We start from the raw sequence: 15,765 nt of genomic DNA, 5'->3' as shown, positions 1-15,765 counted from the left end.
AATATATTATTTTCTGTATTTTATTAGAGATTTCGCCTCGTTCTCTCTATCAAAATTTAAAGGAGAATGAAACTCTTGGAGCAAGTTAGCTTTTGTGAAAGCAGAAAAATCAAAGAATAAGATTAACAAAACTTTGAGTAAAATAGGACTAGCAATAAAAGAGTTATGAGCATTTGAATGTCGAGATCACTAATGCTATGGAGATCCTCCCATTGGCAATGCGACCAAGATCTGTGATGTCACACACGTACAACTCTCCCATTTGGACACTGAAAATATACCCCAAAACATCTCTTTTTGCTCATTCTAATCATATGACAAACGATTCATCAATGATGTAATGTTGTGAAACCTCTGTACTTGTCATCTCATAAAGAGAACACCTCACCTTGTGATAGACTCTATAAAAGTGAGAATATAAGTAAAATAAGTACTAAAGTAATGAGGGAGTTGTACGTGTGTGATATCACAGATCTTGGTCGCATTGCCGTTGTGAGGATCTACATGGCACTAGTGATCTCAATATTCGAATGCTCAGAACTTTCTTATTATTCATTCAATCTTCCTCAAACTTTCAACAGTATGTTTCTCTGATTTTTCTCTTTGATATGGATTCAGCTGGTTTCAAGGGTTTCATTCTCCTTTAAGGGTCATAACGCCACTGCATACAACGTTGTTTAAATAAACGACATGGTTGGTTAGCAATATATTGGAGTGCATCGATGATAAGGGATTGCGTGTGTGTGTGTGCACCGCACGAATGGTGGTCCATAATATGATAATAATCAAGACCTTTCCGAGTTCATTAAGGAATCATGTGCCAAAGAAAATGAGTGTAATGCACATCGTAAAGCACAAGCTACAGCTTAATTTGTTTTTAGAAAAAAACGAGTCGGCAGGATAAATAATGTGTATATATATATAGGATATAAGTCAAAATCTCAGCCGCAAAGCTTACTCACAATGATTCAGTATAGCATCCCTCATGCCATAATCTATACAATATTTTAAATTTTTAATGTTTAACATGTTTAATGTAATCATCCTGGTGGGTGTTTCATAAAGCTATTCGTAAGTTAAGAGCGACTTTAAGAACGACTGGTGATCCTTTAATTCTTATGCGCTAAATAATCACCAGTGAACATTTGATGGTAAATATCCCAAGAAAGGATCACCAGTCGCTCTTAAAGTCGCTCTTAACTTACAAACAGCGTTATGAAACGGGCCCCAGGATACAAAACACTGTATCGTTCAAATTCTTCATTCCTGAGTCCTGACAGAGAAGACTTACCTGGCATGCCTAACAGAGCAATTGCAATTCAAATTATGTGATAATCAACCGTTTTGATTGGTCATCAAGGAAGTATGGTGAACATTACTGGTGGCGTGAGGGAGGAGAGTAGTGTTCTGGATTTCCCAAAAATCTTAACCAAAAACAAAGAAATGTATATTGTAATGAACCAACCCGTTGTAATTTACTATCATGATTTTAATCGAATTTGCTTAAATATCTGGTAAACCTTAGTGATGTTTACTTGTGATATTTATGACCGATTGCGAAAATCTATAATACTTAATCGAATCAGATTAGATAACGGGATACTTGTCATTTTGACAATAAACTTGTTATTTTTTATACAAATAGTGTTATTTGACCCTCAGATAGGTTATTCAAATTCAAGTCGATAGTTAACTCATGTCTGGTTTCTCATGACTTATGTTTGACTTACATTTGTCTTACCAAAATATGGGCGAAAGGTGTTTGTTTTTGGACTACCGACTTGTATTTTTATGATGTGAGATAAGGGTTGGGGCAAAGAAAAAAAATTATTTCATATCTTTGAAATGTACAAAAAGAAAACCATTTGCGTCTTCTTCACCCCGTCCTTATTGCAATCAAAACGATTTTACCACAGAATCGGAATCGCCATTGCCTCATGACGACAGTCTCTATACAGCTACTGTCACGTAGTGTACTCCATATTCTATATCTACACATATTTTTCTCTTTGTCTGCAGAACTCTGTATTTGACTTTAGCTTTGGGACGTCATTCAACCGTGTAAAGAAGTTCCTCATCGGACCCCACGCGGACCAGATTCATCCTTCAAACGAACCTGACCCATAGTATTGGCACGCTGATGACAAATTTCTTCTGTATGCATTTCTAAATAAGAATAATTACCATGGCAACCACACCTGGATTCACCTCTACAGAGCACGTGAATGTTAATGAGAATAACGAAACGGACTCATGCAGTTGGCTAGTAAAAATAGAAGACCGCGAATACAACTACCCTTCTAGAAACTTGTATCATGTCTCAATCCTGTGTTGCGTTACGCTGTTCGGAATCGCTGCTAATGGATCGCTTATTTTCATCGTATTAAAGAACCGACATCTCCGGAAGACACAGAATATCTTATTCGTCAATCTCATGATCGGTGATCTCGTGTGTCTGCTTGTCAATGTCCCCATCGCCATCGAGTTCGAGATCATGCAGTCCAACTCGAACGTATCCGGCAACTTCATATGCAAATTCAGAAACTTCTCCATGATCATGAGTGCGTGCCTCGTCGTTTACTCGTTGGTGGCGCTCTCAATCGAACGCTATCAGAAAATTGCCGATCCTCTGGGAAGAAACCGCTGGGGAGAAAGCCGCGCTTGGGGAGCCTTTAGAAGCTGTTCAAGACATTCAAATGTATTGATTGTTTTAGTGATCTGGGCTTGTTCTTTCGCTGTTGCTGCTCCTATTCTAGTTTTAGCCAAAGAAAAAAACAACAGATGTTCATGGATTCCTCATCACACGTACCAAGCAAAAATATTCAAAATGTTTCGGGTCATGGCGACATTTGTCATTCCTTTTATCATAATCGCAACGGTACACATCATTATTGCATGTACACTATTAAGAAGCATCCATGATCCCATCGTGAAGGATTCTCAAATACGTCGCTCTTTGAACGGTAACGGTCGTCACAACAGTCAGAAGCGGTTAAGGGATCCCCGTACTACATCTCGCGTCAAGATCGTAATAGTAGTAACGCTTCTTTCCACAATGTTCTTTCTTGCACAATTGCCAATCACCATTTTCAACATGTTATTCGAGTTTCATTTTTGTCTGCTCTGGCTGAAATCTTTTATCGTATTTTACCGCTGGTCAACCACTCCGTTTTACGTTTTGTGTTGTTTCAACCCGGTAATGATGTACATCTTAAGCTCCCGTTTCAGGAAGCAGCTTATGCTTGACTGCTGCTTTCCGTGTAGGTCCCCTATTTTGCACAGAATGTCAATGAGCACACGGACAACAGAAAACGTGCCGCTTGATAATCATACTGTAAAGTGAAGTGTTGACGGTTTGCTTCTCGCGGAATGGGCGATAGTTTCCTAGCCTATAATAACAAAACCTGAAGTTTTAGTCGGAAAGAAGCGACAAAAAAAAATCGAGGTTCGCAGTGCAACGTGGTGGAGAGCACCCATGTGGGTCAATTCGACCATGGACCTACTACTTTGTCAGAGTATTACTTAGGTCCATGATTCGACAAACGCGGAGACTCTTCCTGCCAGAAGACTTTCGTGGTATGGTGGTACGCTATATTGCAAAACGAAGTATCTATGGTGGATATCTTGATAAAAATAATGAACGCTTACTTTATACAGCTCAGAAGATTCCTCAGTGACCTAAATGTTATCAGTTCTAATTACTACACTAGCTGAAACGGGGATTTTTATTTTGAATCCTGAACAATTCAGAATCGAGACCTTTGAGAACTATGGGAACGGCAAGTCATCATAGAAAAGTCAAATTTTCCCATCGGTTATTGTATAATTTATGATTCTGTACCTTTACAGTACTTAGAGTTACTCCCGGCGTAATGTGTTGCATATTGATTACAATATAATTTACACTGCACCACACTCCGGTGTCGTTAATGATGTGAACATCGGAGATCTACTAGTATCCCTTCCGGTCCATGCTTCCATAGAGGTGGATCCCTGTCGTGAAGGAATCGGGTTTACGGGCTTTGACCAAGGGGGTACCTTTGAAATGAACCTCCTTGCTTTGACGTGGCTAATGGAATATCTTTGAGCAACCAATCAGGAGTTCTCATTTTATTTTACATCGAGTTTTCAAAGTATACCCAAGGGATTTTTCATAAACCGTCAAAGTACGACTTAAGATGACATTTAAATTCCAACTGTCCGATAACCTATCATCACATAGTCAAGTCGTGCTCAGAGGATCGACGAGTGATGCACAGTCGTGTGTTAGATTACACTTGTATTAATGCATACTTGACATAATTATGTAAATAACATTTTGTGAAATAGTCTGTGGTAATGTTCGTTATGTTGCAATTGTTACCCGAGACATGGTTAATAACTGGAATACAGCCAGCAAAGTGCCCCCCCCCCCCCCATTATTGGAAATTATTATTAGTTTCATCCATACTTATCTTGAAATCGGACGTTCTTTGGTGAAAATATATGTACTTTCCTTGCATCTGATGGTTTGAAATAACCATAATTTTCTTCATCCAAAGCTTTTGAAAACATCAGAACATCAAGAAAAATAAGACATGATTGGCATTACATCATGATCAGGGGCTGCGGAACGGTTCGAGAGGAGATGCAAAAATACACTATCATATTTTTTGTACGCTTTTGTTCATTATTTCTAAAAAATAAGAAATAGTTAATTTGACAAAAATTCACTGAATAACATTTTTCTACGTTTGTTTCTCTTTATTTTATTTTTTTGCGTTCCAATGTTATAATGATATCAAGGAATATGGATAGATCATGTATAAATCTATGCACCCTGTGCTGACGAATCTCGTTAATTGAGCAACACTGACATTCAATCAAAAACCACTAAATCCAGCTGGGATATACGCACGTAAAACAAATGGGGCCAAATTTTCGTGATTATATTGTACATAAAATGAAAAAAATATAACTGATCGAAACTATTTATTATATGTAAATTCATTAGACAACTAATTATATCTGACAGATTGTAATTAAAAGGCATGTGTATGATATTTAAAGTGTTAATATGATGGTGTATTGTTTGACATTTGTATCATTGATATATGGAGGGAAATTAAAAGTTTTCCTATTTTGTGTTTGCTTCTTATGCTATCTCTTTCACTGCGTCTTTCAGAGATGCAAGTTTCATTCATTTATCATGCGTATACAGCCTCAAATTCATTAAATGAGCTGCAGATAATTAATCTTGCTTCGTTTACATACATTAGCCCGGCGCGGCGGTCATCCATTTGCGATCCGATTTTTGATCCACAAAAAATATAATAGCATTTTATAAGAATATCACAACCTATAAAAATCTTACCAATCGAAGTTCCGAATAGTGGTATGAATACTAAAATAAAATCCAGTTTTATTGCGAGCCCCCCCCCCCCCCCTGTAAGAGTGCAATTAGACTCATTGTCAAATCAAAGTGACGTCATAGCGATCTTGTCATCGGTTGTGGATTGAAGCCGCTTTGGACTTCACGAGTCTAAACTTCACATAGAAGTGTGATTTTTCGTATTGAATGCAAATGCGACTTGTTCGAAATCGGGTCACAGTCGTGGCTCAGATCCATCCATGTCATTAGGGAGTTTTCGCAGACACTTTCGATAAGGTCATGGGCGGAAATCCCAGGGGGGACGTGTCCCCCCTACCAAAAATAGTAGGGGGACACAATATCAAATGTCCCCCCTACTATTTTTGGTCTTTTATGATGAAGAAAAATGCATCATTCACATTCGAAATAATACATGTATTTTGGACTAAATGACCTTACATTTTGGGTGAAAACCTTTGTTTTTTTTTGCTTGTCAAATTTTCCAGAGTGAATAAAATAAGATGAGGGGAAAACTTGGAAAATAAAAAGAATCTTTCATGTCACTATATAAAATTTTCGCTCGCGCTTCGCGCTCGCATCGCCTGTTAGGTGATTTTTCAATATGGAGCTTAAATATCAAGTTTGGAAGTCAATATACATTATACATTTCACCTCGGAAATCGAACTTTCATTATTTTGTGTGATTTACAAACGGATTTTTAAAAAAGTGATCTGTAAAAGTTACAGCTTTATGGTCAGAATATTGACATTTTCTACTCGCACTAAGCGCTCGCAAAATTCGATTTATTCAGTACCTATTATGTTTGTGTATTCCATTAAGTTTGAAAATATCCCTTTTCAAGTCTGATTGTCAAAACGTAGCAGATAGTGCTACTCGTATTTTGATTGGCGATTTATGTATGTCTCAATATTGATTTTCATGACAGTTTATCAAAGATTTTAGCTCGCGATTTGCGCTCGCATTGATGGTTAAAACTATTTTAACTAATGCATTCTATTCCTAATTACAAAAGTGCTTGAAACGTCCAGTTTTCAGGCCATAATATCATCAGATTTATCGCCCACATTATGCATTAATAAATAAGATATCAATTTAATGATTAAATTGTCCCTTTTGTTTCATCTCGCGCTTAGTAAAAGGAATAGGAAGATAGTCATCATTTTCATATGACTTGTCCTAAGGATGTCCCGGTCCTATGTAAAAACTCAAATAATGAAAAATATCAGCTCTTTATTAAGTGTGATCCATATCCACCTCACAATTTTCCTACAAAGTGCTTGAAATATATAGCTGAAATTGACTCTCTTTTTCAGATCGGAATATCAAATAGTTTAAGCTCGCGCTTCGCGCTCGCTGATAGATGTGTAAAATGCCGAGATTCTAGGTCTGAATCTGAAACACGCTCATGTTTATTCAGATATTCAATTTGTTCTCTATTTAAATCATTATCCAGTTTCAGATCACAATATCAAAAATTTTCTGCTCGCGCTTTGTGCTCGCATTATTAATGTAGAAAGATCCCCTATTACTCATCCTTTTTATGATTTACAAAACATGAGTAGAGTGTCCCGTTTTTAGGTCTAAATCTCGAATTTTTCTGCTCACGCTTCGCTTACATCAATTGTTTAGTTATATAGCTACCCTGTTCACGATTACAAAAGTTGATTAAAATTTTCGATTCTTTTTGAAAAAATGTCAAAAATTTTAAGCTCGCGATTCGCGCTAGCGTTGATTGTTGAAATATGTAACGTCTTCATGGCTAAGTGCAAGCAGTCCTTAACAAGTACCTTTTCGATCAATTCAAATTAAACGTATATGAACATTTACTGGCTGCATTTTGCACTCGCTTTATTAATGTAGGGACCGGGTGTAAGAAAGACCCCCACTTACTCATCCTTGTCATGATTTACAAAACATGAATAGTTCTTAGGTCTAAATCTCAAAACTTTCCGCTCGCGCTTCGCGTTCGCATCAATTGTTTAGTTATATACCTATTATATGTTTAAGTTACAAAAAGTGCTTAGAATTTCCAGTCTTTAGGTAATAATTTCAAAAAATTTCAGCTCGCGCTTCGCGCTCGCATTGTTTGATTGTTGAAATATGTAACGTCTTCATGGCTAATTGCAAGCAGTCTTTAACAGGTAGGCTACCTTTTCCATCAGATAACCTCTGCTCGCACTTCGCGGTCGTAGTAAATATTTAGTTGTATATACATCTTTTTCAGGATAACAAACATCGCCCAGAATGTTCAAATTGTAGGGAAAAAATACATAAATTTTGCTCGCGCTTCGCGCTCGCATTATATAAATAAGGATAATGATTTCATATATTTATGTTGATTTATAAGAATAAAGCTAAAAAGTGACCATGAGGACTACTCCTTCAATGAAACAGACAACAATTACCTTCGAGCGGCCGATCGGGGATTAACATATGGCTGAAAATGTTTTCTCCCCCCCCCCCCTATTGGCGAAGGCTGGATCAGCCCCTGTTGTCCCCCCTACCTGTTTCGGGACAGATTTCCGCCCATGTATAAGGTAGAGAATCTTTTATAGCAATGTCGTCCTGGACTCTGGACAAAAGACATATTTGCAATTTTTCTTCTGGTCCGAATCTTCAGACGATCTGCTGTCCCTGTTCCCCAACTTTTGACAAAAAACCTCTCAGCTGTTCATTGTGATTCGACTTGCATTTTCAAAAGAATTGGTGCGTTGTAGATAGCGTCTGCGAAATGATAGCGAAAACTTACTTTTATAGTGATACGTCCTCTTTTATTCATGCACAATCATCTTTGTACACATTTTTTTTTCTTGTATTGAGTATTGTGTATATATAGCTATTGTTAACATGCTAAATGTATTTCTTTGTCAAAGCAAAATCAATTGTCTGCCTTTAATCACCTCGTGTTGTCATATTTCTAACCACTTTTTCCCTAGTCAATACATTACCAAATAAATGGAATGTATCAGATTGTCAAAAAAATGTGTTTTCGTTTCATTTATTGTTGTGGAGAGTGTAATTATTTATTCTGAATATATCTTTTCGAGTTAAAAAAAGAATGGGGACCTAAAGTTAACGAATTCAAAACCCTACAAGAGAAGCAATCTTATTGGAAAGAGTAAAATGAGAGGAACAATATTCAAAACAAGTTTTATCAAAATCGGTTTAGAAATAAGCAATTTTTGGACGTTTAAAAAGTCTTGTACTTTCTATGGGATCCTCAAATTGGCCACCATGCTTCAGGATCGCAGATTTTTTTGGCAACTCTCCATTTGTTCTGTACACCGATTTTCAGATTTTCCCCATTATCTTTCAAATTCCATCTTGCCACCTTCTGAACATAACATATGTCATGGGAAAATATAATTCACACCACATATGTCAAGGTCAGGAGGAGATAATGTGAAATATGTAAAATAAAGGGGAAAATCTGAAAATTTGTGTACAAAACTTACGGGGAGTTGACCACAAACATGACAAATCAACCATTTTGAAGAGTGTTTGCCAATTTGAGGATCCCACAGAGAGTACAACGAGACTTTAGATTTCCATAACTAACTTATCCTATAACTGTTTTGATTTTAAAAATTTAGATTGCTCCATTTATTTTATTCTTTCTGATAAGATGGATTTTCTCCTTGTATGTTGGTTTCCTTTGATTAAATAAGGGATGTATATAAAACGCTGTGATGTTGATTGGTGTTCACCATTCATTTTAGTTCAATTGAGTGTCATTACAACACATTTGGTTCTTACTTTTACACTCTTCGGTGTTATGTTCAATCTTTAGGGTGTAATTTGAACACCACATAATACGGCCCTCTAGGAACACCCAACTGTCAGTTTTAGCACCCCAGTTTTACAGTGTACCCGCCTTTGCACTATCTCAAAAATATGTCCCAGAAAAAAATAAGCCTCAGTTGATTTTAATTTGCTTTAAAAAATGTTTGCATATCATTACTGACTAAAGTAGCTAATACCCCCCCCCTTTTCCCCAAAAATGATAAGATCAGTCAATTTGGTGCATTTTTTTAAACTGGTTTTCTTTCAAACTTCTCATTGTTTTGTTTTGTTTTTCTTCTTCTTTTCTGTTTGCGACCGACTTTGTAAAATCATTACTTGTCATGACAAATCCAACGCCTCTGGCAGTCTAGCCGGCATTATGCTATTCAATATAGCATTAGTAATGACGATTAATTTTGTACAAAGAAAGGAACAAAAATATCATTTGATATTAAAATACTGAGTTTGTTGGCCTTTGATCTTGACTGAGAAACTTGTTATTCTTTTCATACAATTTTCATATCATATTTCAATTTCAAATGTTTTATTCAATTTTAATTAAAAAACAATAAAACAAATATCATTTCATATCCAAGTTAATTTATGTGAAATAACCTTTGACCTCCTCCCAGTAATTTGAAATTATACTTAGGCCTACATGTCTTTAATTTCTGATGTCTGTTATTCATCATATCAAATTTTAATATAATACAGAAGTACTATCTTGAAAATTCAATATGTTAACCTTAATAAGTAATTTTGAAGGTTGATATCAGTGTATTGACTTAGGGACCCGAGATTTTATTGATACATATTTTATATCCGATAAAAATTAATATAATAGGAACCTATGTTTTCAATGTAATATTATCTTGAAATTCAAAATCATAATTAAACCACAACATGGTCAAAGTTCATCGACCTTTGACCTTGATCATGACTGGAAACTCATGCAGGATGACCATTGATTTCCCCTTATGTCCAGGTTTCATGAAATAGGTCTATGTTCTTTCTAAGTTATGATATTTCACAAACTAAACCTTTGTTCAGATTTAAATGTTGACGGCGCACCGTCGCCGCCAGCGGAAATGGGGCGCCTATATATGGAGTTTGCTGCACAGTGGATACCTTTTCCTGAAACTTTGACACGGGTGAAAAGTTGTCAATCACTGACAGTTTATGACTTGATTATCTATTGTTTTTATCAATTCAGCCTTTGAAAGAGGGTATTCTTGCCCTTGGTTAACGGCATATTGGGCCTTTTCACACGTGAATCTTGAATCATCATTGCAATGATGATTGCAGTTCGTCTTTAGAATCATTGGACCTTTCATACGGAAAATTCGTACCGTAATTTGAGTGAAACTAAACTGGAATACAACTCCGGAGTAGAATTTGAAGTCGTGATTGTGATTAGCATTCGTGATTCTAGTTTGGTTTCACACGTGCTTAAAAATTCGTCATTAGCCTTATTTTTCACTGGAATCATCATTCAAATTATGATTTTTTTTTACCGTTTGAAAGGGCGGACAGACGTATTGGGTTTTCAGTTTCGCTTTCGAACGTTGGCGAGAATGAACATCCATCTTGTTTGAAGATCACCATATAGGATGTTTTGACGCTCTTTGTATTAAAAGACACGACACTTCGATCAAATGAATTTGATGAATTCGCTTTACCGGAGATCTTAATGGCTTGTTTTCCACTGCTCTTTGAAACGAAAGATGTTACTCTATGCAGCCCTGTTCATAATAATAATAATGATAATGATAATAATTATTATTATTATAATAATAATGATTAAAATAATAATAACGATAATAATAGTAATATGCGTGACTATAAAGCGCCAATTCTACTCTGTAGAGTGCTCAAGGCGCATATAGAAATTAAGAAGTAAAAAGATTTTTTAACGAAAATTTTTGACAGACTCAAGTCTATACGGGGTTTTATTGCAAGATGATGAGTGATATATATAATAATAGTGAGATGATTTCCAATACAGATGGATATCAACATATTTTTATCAGTGTTTGACCGTCACAGTGTGCGCATACGGCGATCAAAAACTTGCAGTCTAATACTAAGAAACTGTCTCGCACTTTTACTTATTGCAGTAAGATTACATTTGATTTCAATCATTTCACATTTAAAGAATAATAATAAACATAAATCAAAGCATGACAAAGTAAAATATATAGCAAGTACAAGATATATTAGACTGCAGCAGTACTATTATTAAATTCGTACAAAAATAATAAGTCGAATTGAGTTTTTATATATGAAGAGCTCGGTTGCAAAAGGGGTTAGGTCCATTTTTCATCAAATTTGGCTTTTGGTCTCAAATTGTATATAGATTTTTAGTAGCTCAATGATACCAAAGAAAAGTTGAAATTTCCATTAAAAAGTGAACAAAAATGACAAAGAAAATCACTTTTTTTTCAAAAGGGGTAAGGTCCACAAAGATTTTTTTGGAAAAGAATATCTTTAAAAAATATGAAGACAGGTAGATTTCTTTTATACCCAATTTTATGTTCACATGGTATGGTATCATAAAAAAATTAGTTTCGCATAAGAATATTGCAATATGGTAGAATAAAAAAAATGATTTTCTTAGAGTGGACATAACCCCTTTTGCAACCAAACTCTACTGAAGAGCACATTTGTCAAAATGGATTAGGTCAATTTTTCATAATTTTTATTGTTTTCTGTCTCAAAACCTATAAATTTTCAGTCGCTCTGATGAAAATTGAAATGTGAATAAAAGTGGCAAAGAAAAATCACTTTTATATTCAAAAGAGATTGGATTCATTTCAGTTTGCTTGCAAAAGGGGTTAGGTCCACAATGATAATTTATGAAAATTGTTATAGAACTCTGCCTCTCTCCCTATTATTAACCCTTGACGCTGGACACGAAAGTATATTTTTAAAGTCGCTCTTATAGGTAGGTCTTAACTGCTAAACTCGACCTTATACATTAGATAATTCCCACTCAACATGCTCAAGATGAGACAGTCGTGTCCCAATATTCTGAAACCGTTCTCAAATTAAATGAACGAGAATTAGTATCGTATTGAGAGTGATAACACTCTTTACCTAGATAGGGTCCTTAAAAAAGATTGATCAGCGTAGATTCATCAAAAGTGCAACGCTCTTTATCAATAAATCAGGCAAACTAACAACTTAAATGTCATTAGGAAGTGATTTTATACTATGACTTCCATCCGGTATATTCTTGGGATCATGATCAATTTAACGTCATCATTCGAATAGCAAGTCGATTGCACTAGAATGAGAGGGAGGAAGGGATAGACACAGAGAGAGAGAGAGAGAGAGAGGGGAGATACAATTTTTCGATTTCCGAGGTGAAATATGTTTTGCACATTGACTTGATATGTTAAGATCCATATACTGAGCAAGATATGTAAGATATCACCTAGCAGGCAGTGGGAGCGACTAAATTTATATAGTGACATGAAAGATTTAAAAAAAATTATTTTCCAAGTCTTCCCCTCATCTTATTTTGTTCACTCGTCTTCCTCCTCTTCTTTTTTTTAATCCTCTTTTTCCCTCCTTTTTTTCTTTCTCCCCCCTTTTTTTTTTTTTTTTTTTTTTTTTTTTTTTTTGGGGGGGGGTCCGCCAATATTGGGAGGGGGCGGACCCCTCGCCCCCCCCCCTGGATCCGCCTATGGATTATGATACACAAATGCGTTTCATTTCCAGCAATACACAGACATTACAGACATCTTCACGCAAATATTCTTTAAACGAAATAAAAGTAATATTTACTTTATAGTTTAGACCACATCCAGAGGCTATGGTGCTTCTTTCTTTGGTGATTTTAGTAAAAACTACAAGGGTGATTAAATCAACAGAACAAAATAACCGAAGATTGGAGTCAGCGAAAACACATCATCTAAATCATTCTATTTGAATATTTGAGATCCGAAGTCCATGTTCATAATGTAAAGATTATCCTTACGCTAGCCCCCCCCCCCCGCAAAGAAAAAAAAACATAAACATAAGATGTAAATTTAGGAAATGATTGATATAAATAATAGTGCTGTGAGAGGAAGAGAGAGAGAGGCAGTTATTGATTGTCATATCAGACTAAATGCGACTTTCTTCGTTATATATGATATATAGGTGCATGGTATAATCTCTTAAAATTGATTCCATAATAGATCGCATCGACCAACATTATAGTGCATCGACCTTTTCCCCAAATATAATGACGTCACTCGTGATAGTGGACAATAAAACCATAATAACCGTAGCTTTTTGACAATGCTCCAGGGACGTAAATACACTTCTTTCATGTCGTTTTCACCATTGCACGGCAACAAAAAGAGGGCTGATCGGGGGATGACAAAGACTACGTTCTGTCGAGCTGTACTGGGCTCGCGGCTGGTGGGTGTAGTCTTTCCATACCATACCCTATTCTGCATCGCACTTTGTAAGCTGGATGATACCGCGACTTAAAGGGGAAGTTCACCCTGAAAAAAAGCAGACAAAATGATAAAAAATATTGGTGAAGGTTTGAGAAAAATCCGTTAAAGATTAGGAAAGTTAATAGAATTTTAATTTTTTGCTTTGTGACGTCATAAACGGGCAGCTGCCCCATATATTATGTGATATAAAATGTATTAATTTCATTTTTGTTGGTTCCTTATGACTTATTTTTGTTTTCTGTTCATGATCGGGTGTGAAAATGATTTGTCTATTGATATACAAAAGGTACAATTAGACCATTTTCAATTTTCTGAGAAAATGAGATTTCATTGATTTTTTACCATTTGCTATGTCGCAATGCTGCTCGCATATGACGTCACATATCAAATAATTAAAATTCTAATAACCTTTTTAATTCTTTTATGGATTTTTCTCAAGCCTTCGGCAATATTTTTTATTATTTTTTCTCACCCTGCTATTTTTTACAATAAACTTTTTGTCTTGGTGAACTTCCCCTTTAAGTTGTAAGGCCAATTGATGAATCTTTTTTGGATGAACGGGGATCACTCATCACGGACCTAAAGCAATATGACCTAGTTTATTTTGATACGGAAAGTAATGAGCATATCAACCTGGAAGGAATTCTCCATTTATAGATTGACCAATTTCCCAAAGACCTTAAGACCTATAGGAAGCAAACAAAAAATAATAAGGCAAATTTTAACCTTTTGGTAAACCCCCCCCCCCCCCCACAGTGCATGTCACTATTCCATTTCATGAATTCGTATACCCTAAACAGGCAGGCTTAATGTGCGAAGAATATGATTTTTAGTTTGTTTTATTTGACACGTTTTAGATTTGACATAAAAATTGTTTGATTTATGTTTTTTGATGTATTATAATCTTTTCTTTTTATTTTCAGTAAGGTTCTTAAGTATTGGAAAAGTGGTAAATGGGGGGTACCTAAATTCCGCAGAACCAACCGCTCACCCCCCCCCCCCCAAAAAAAAAAATAGAAAGAAGAACAAAAAGAAGGAAGTCGTTAAATTTAGCTTGATGGATGGAAAGTTACAGGGTTTCAAATGACCCCCCCCCCCCCGTCCACAATGAGTCTAGTCCAACTGAAATATGTATCGGAAAAAGGTTAACTTATTTCTAATTCATTACCCCCCCCCCACACACACACACATAATAATTCCTGGCTATACGGCCTTGGTGTGAAAATGAAAAACTGATAACCAGCTTCAAAAGTAGGAAGGGGTGCAATTTGAACACTTCCCCGGTTTATAATTTCTTTGATTACCACCATCTCTTGAAAAAAACGGATGCTCCGTTAGGTTCATCCCATTTTATTAAGCGCATGCATACCCCGACAAAAGCAAGAAGATGATTCCGAATTCCTTTATCCCTTTTGATCTTCTTTATACAATTAATATATACAGAAAAGACGCCTTTTTTATTAATACAATCACCACATCCGACTTAGGAACATCACAATTCTTAAAGTTTCACATATATCGATTAAAAAAAATACAGCACAGACAGCAACTTACAGCACACATGCACGCATGTCAGTGCTCATGCATGGGCATGGTCTTGCCAAAAAAAAGCACTATTCAGCATCCGCGTATTCTGGGGGGTAGTGGAGCGGTTATGTGACAAAAAATGGCCAAGATGCTCGAATCTGGCAGAAAGTGTGAAATTTGGTATACAGGGGTATTTTTGGGCGCTGATTTCAAAAATTGCCGGCCCCAAGCGATTTGACCATCGGGTCGGCCGCCATTTTGAAATCCAAGATGGCCGCCATGAAAAATCATTAAATGTCATTTTCTTGAGTTTTACACGGCATGTGACATTGAAATTTGGCATATAGGGGTATTTTGAGACACTGATTTCAAATATTGCCGGCCCCCAGCAATTTGACCATTTGGTCGGCTGCAAAATGGCCGCCATCTTGAAATCCAAGATGGCCGCCATGATATACTATTGCAATCATTTCCTCGAGTTTTATATGAACTGCAGTATTGAAATTTGGCATAAAGGCTTAATTTGGGGTGCTGTTTTCAAATATTGCTGGCCCCAAGTGATTTGACCATCGGGTCGGCCGCCATTTTGAAATCCAAGATGGCCGCCATGAGAAATCATTAATGTCATTTTC

At 36.1% G+C, this 15,765-nt stretch overlaps 1 protein-coding gene across 1 annotated transcript; it reads left to right on the top strand.

The window, feature by feature from the left end:
- The first annotated feature begins 2,102 nt into the window (after positions 1–2,102).
- LOC129260128 (neuropeptide Y receptor type 6-like) lies at positions 2,103–8,340 on the top strand. The gene has a single exon (XM_064099169.1). It carries the CDS (start codon positions 2,186–2,188, stop codon positions 3,341–3,343), a length of 1,158 nt encoding a protein of 385 aa, XP_063955239.1. The 5' UTR covers positions 2,103–2,185; the 3' UTR covers positions 3,344–8,340.
- The last annotated feature ends 7,425 nt before the right edge of the window (positions 8,341–15,765 follow it).

Source organism: Lytechinus pictus, chromosome 5 (genome assembly GCF_037042905.1).
Source record: "Lytechinus pictus isolate F3 Inbred chromosome 5, Lp3.0, whole genome shotgun sequence".
Lineage (NCBI taxonomy): Eukaryota > Metazoa > Echinodermata > Echinoidea > Temnopleuroida > Toxopneustidae > Lytechinus > Lytechinus pictus.
This window is presented reverse-complemented; position numbering and strand designations above follow the sequence as displayed.

Bases quoted from the DNA above. Each gene is read 5' to 3' on its own strand.
- LOC129260128 (XM_064099169.1), top strand. From the start codon at position 2,186: ATGGCAACCACACCTGGATTCACCTCTACAGAGCACGTGAATGTTAAT.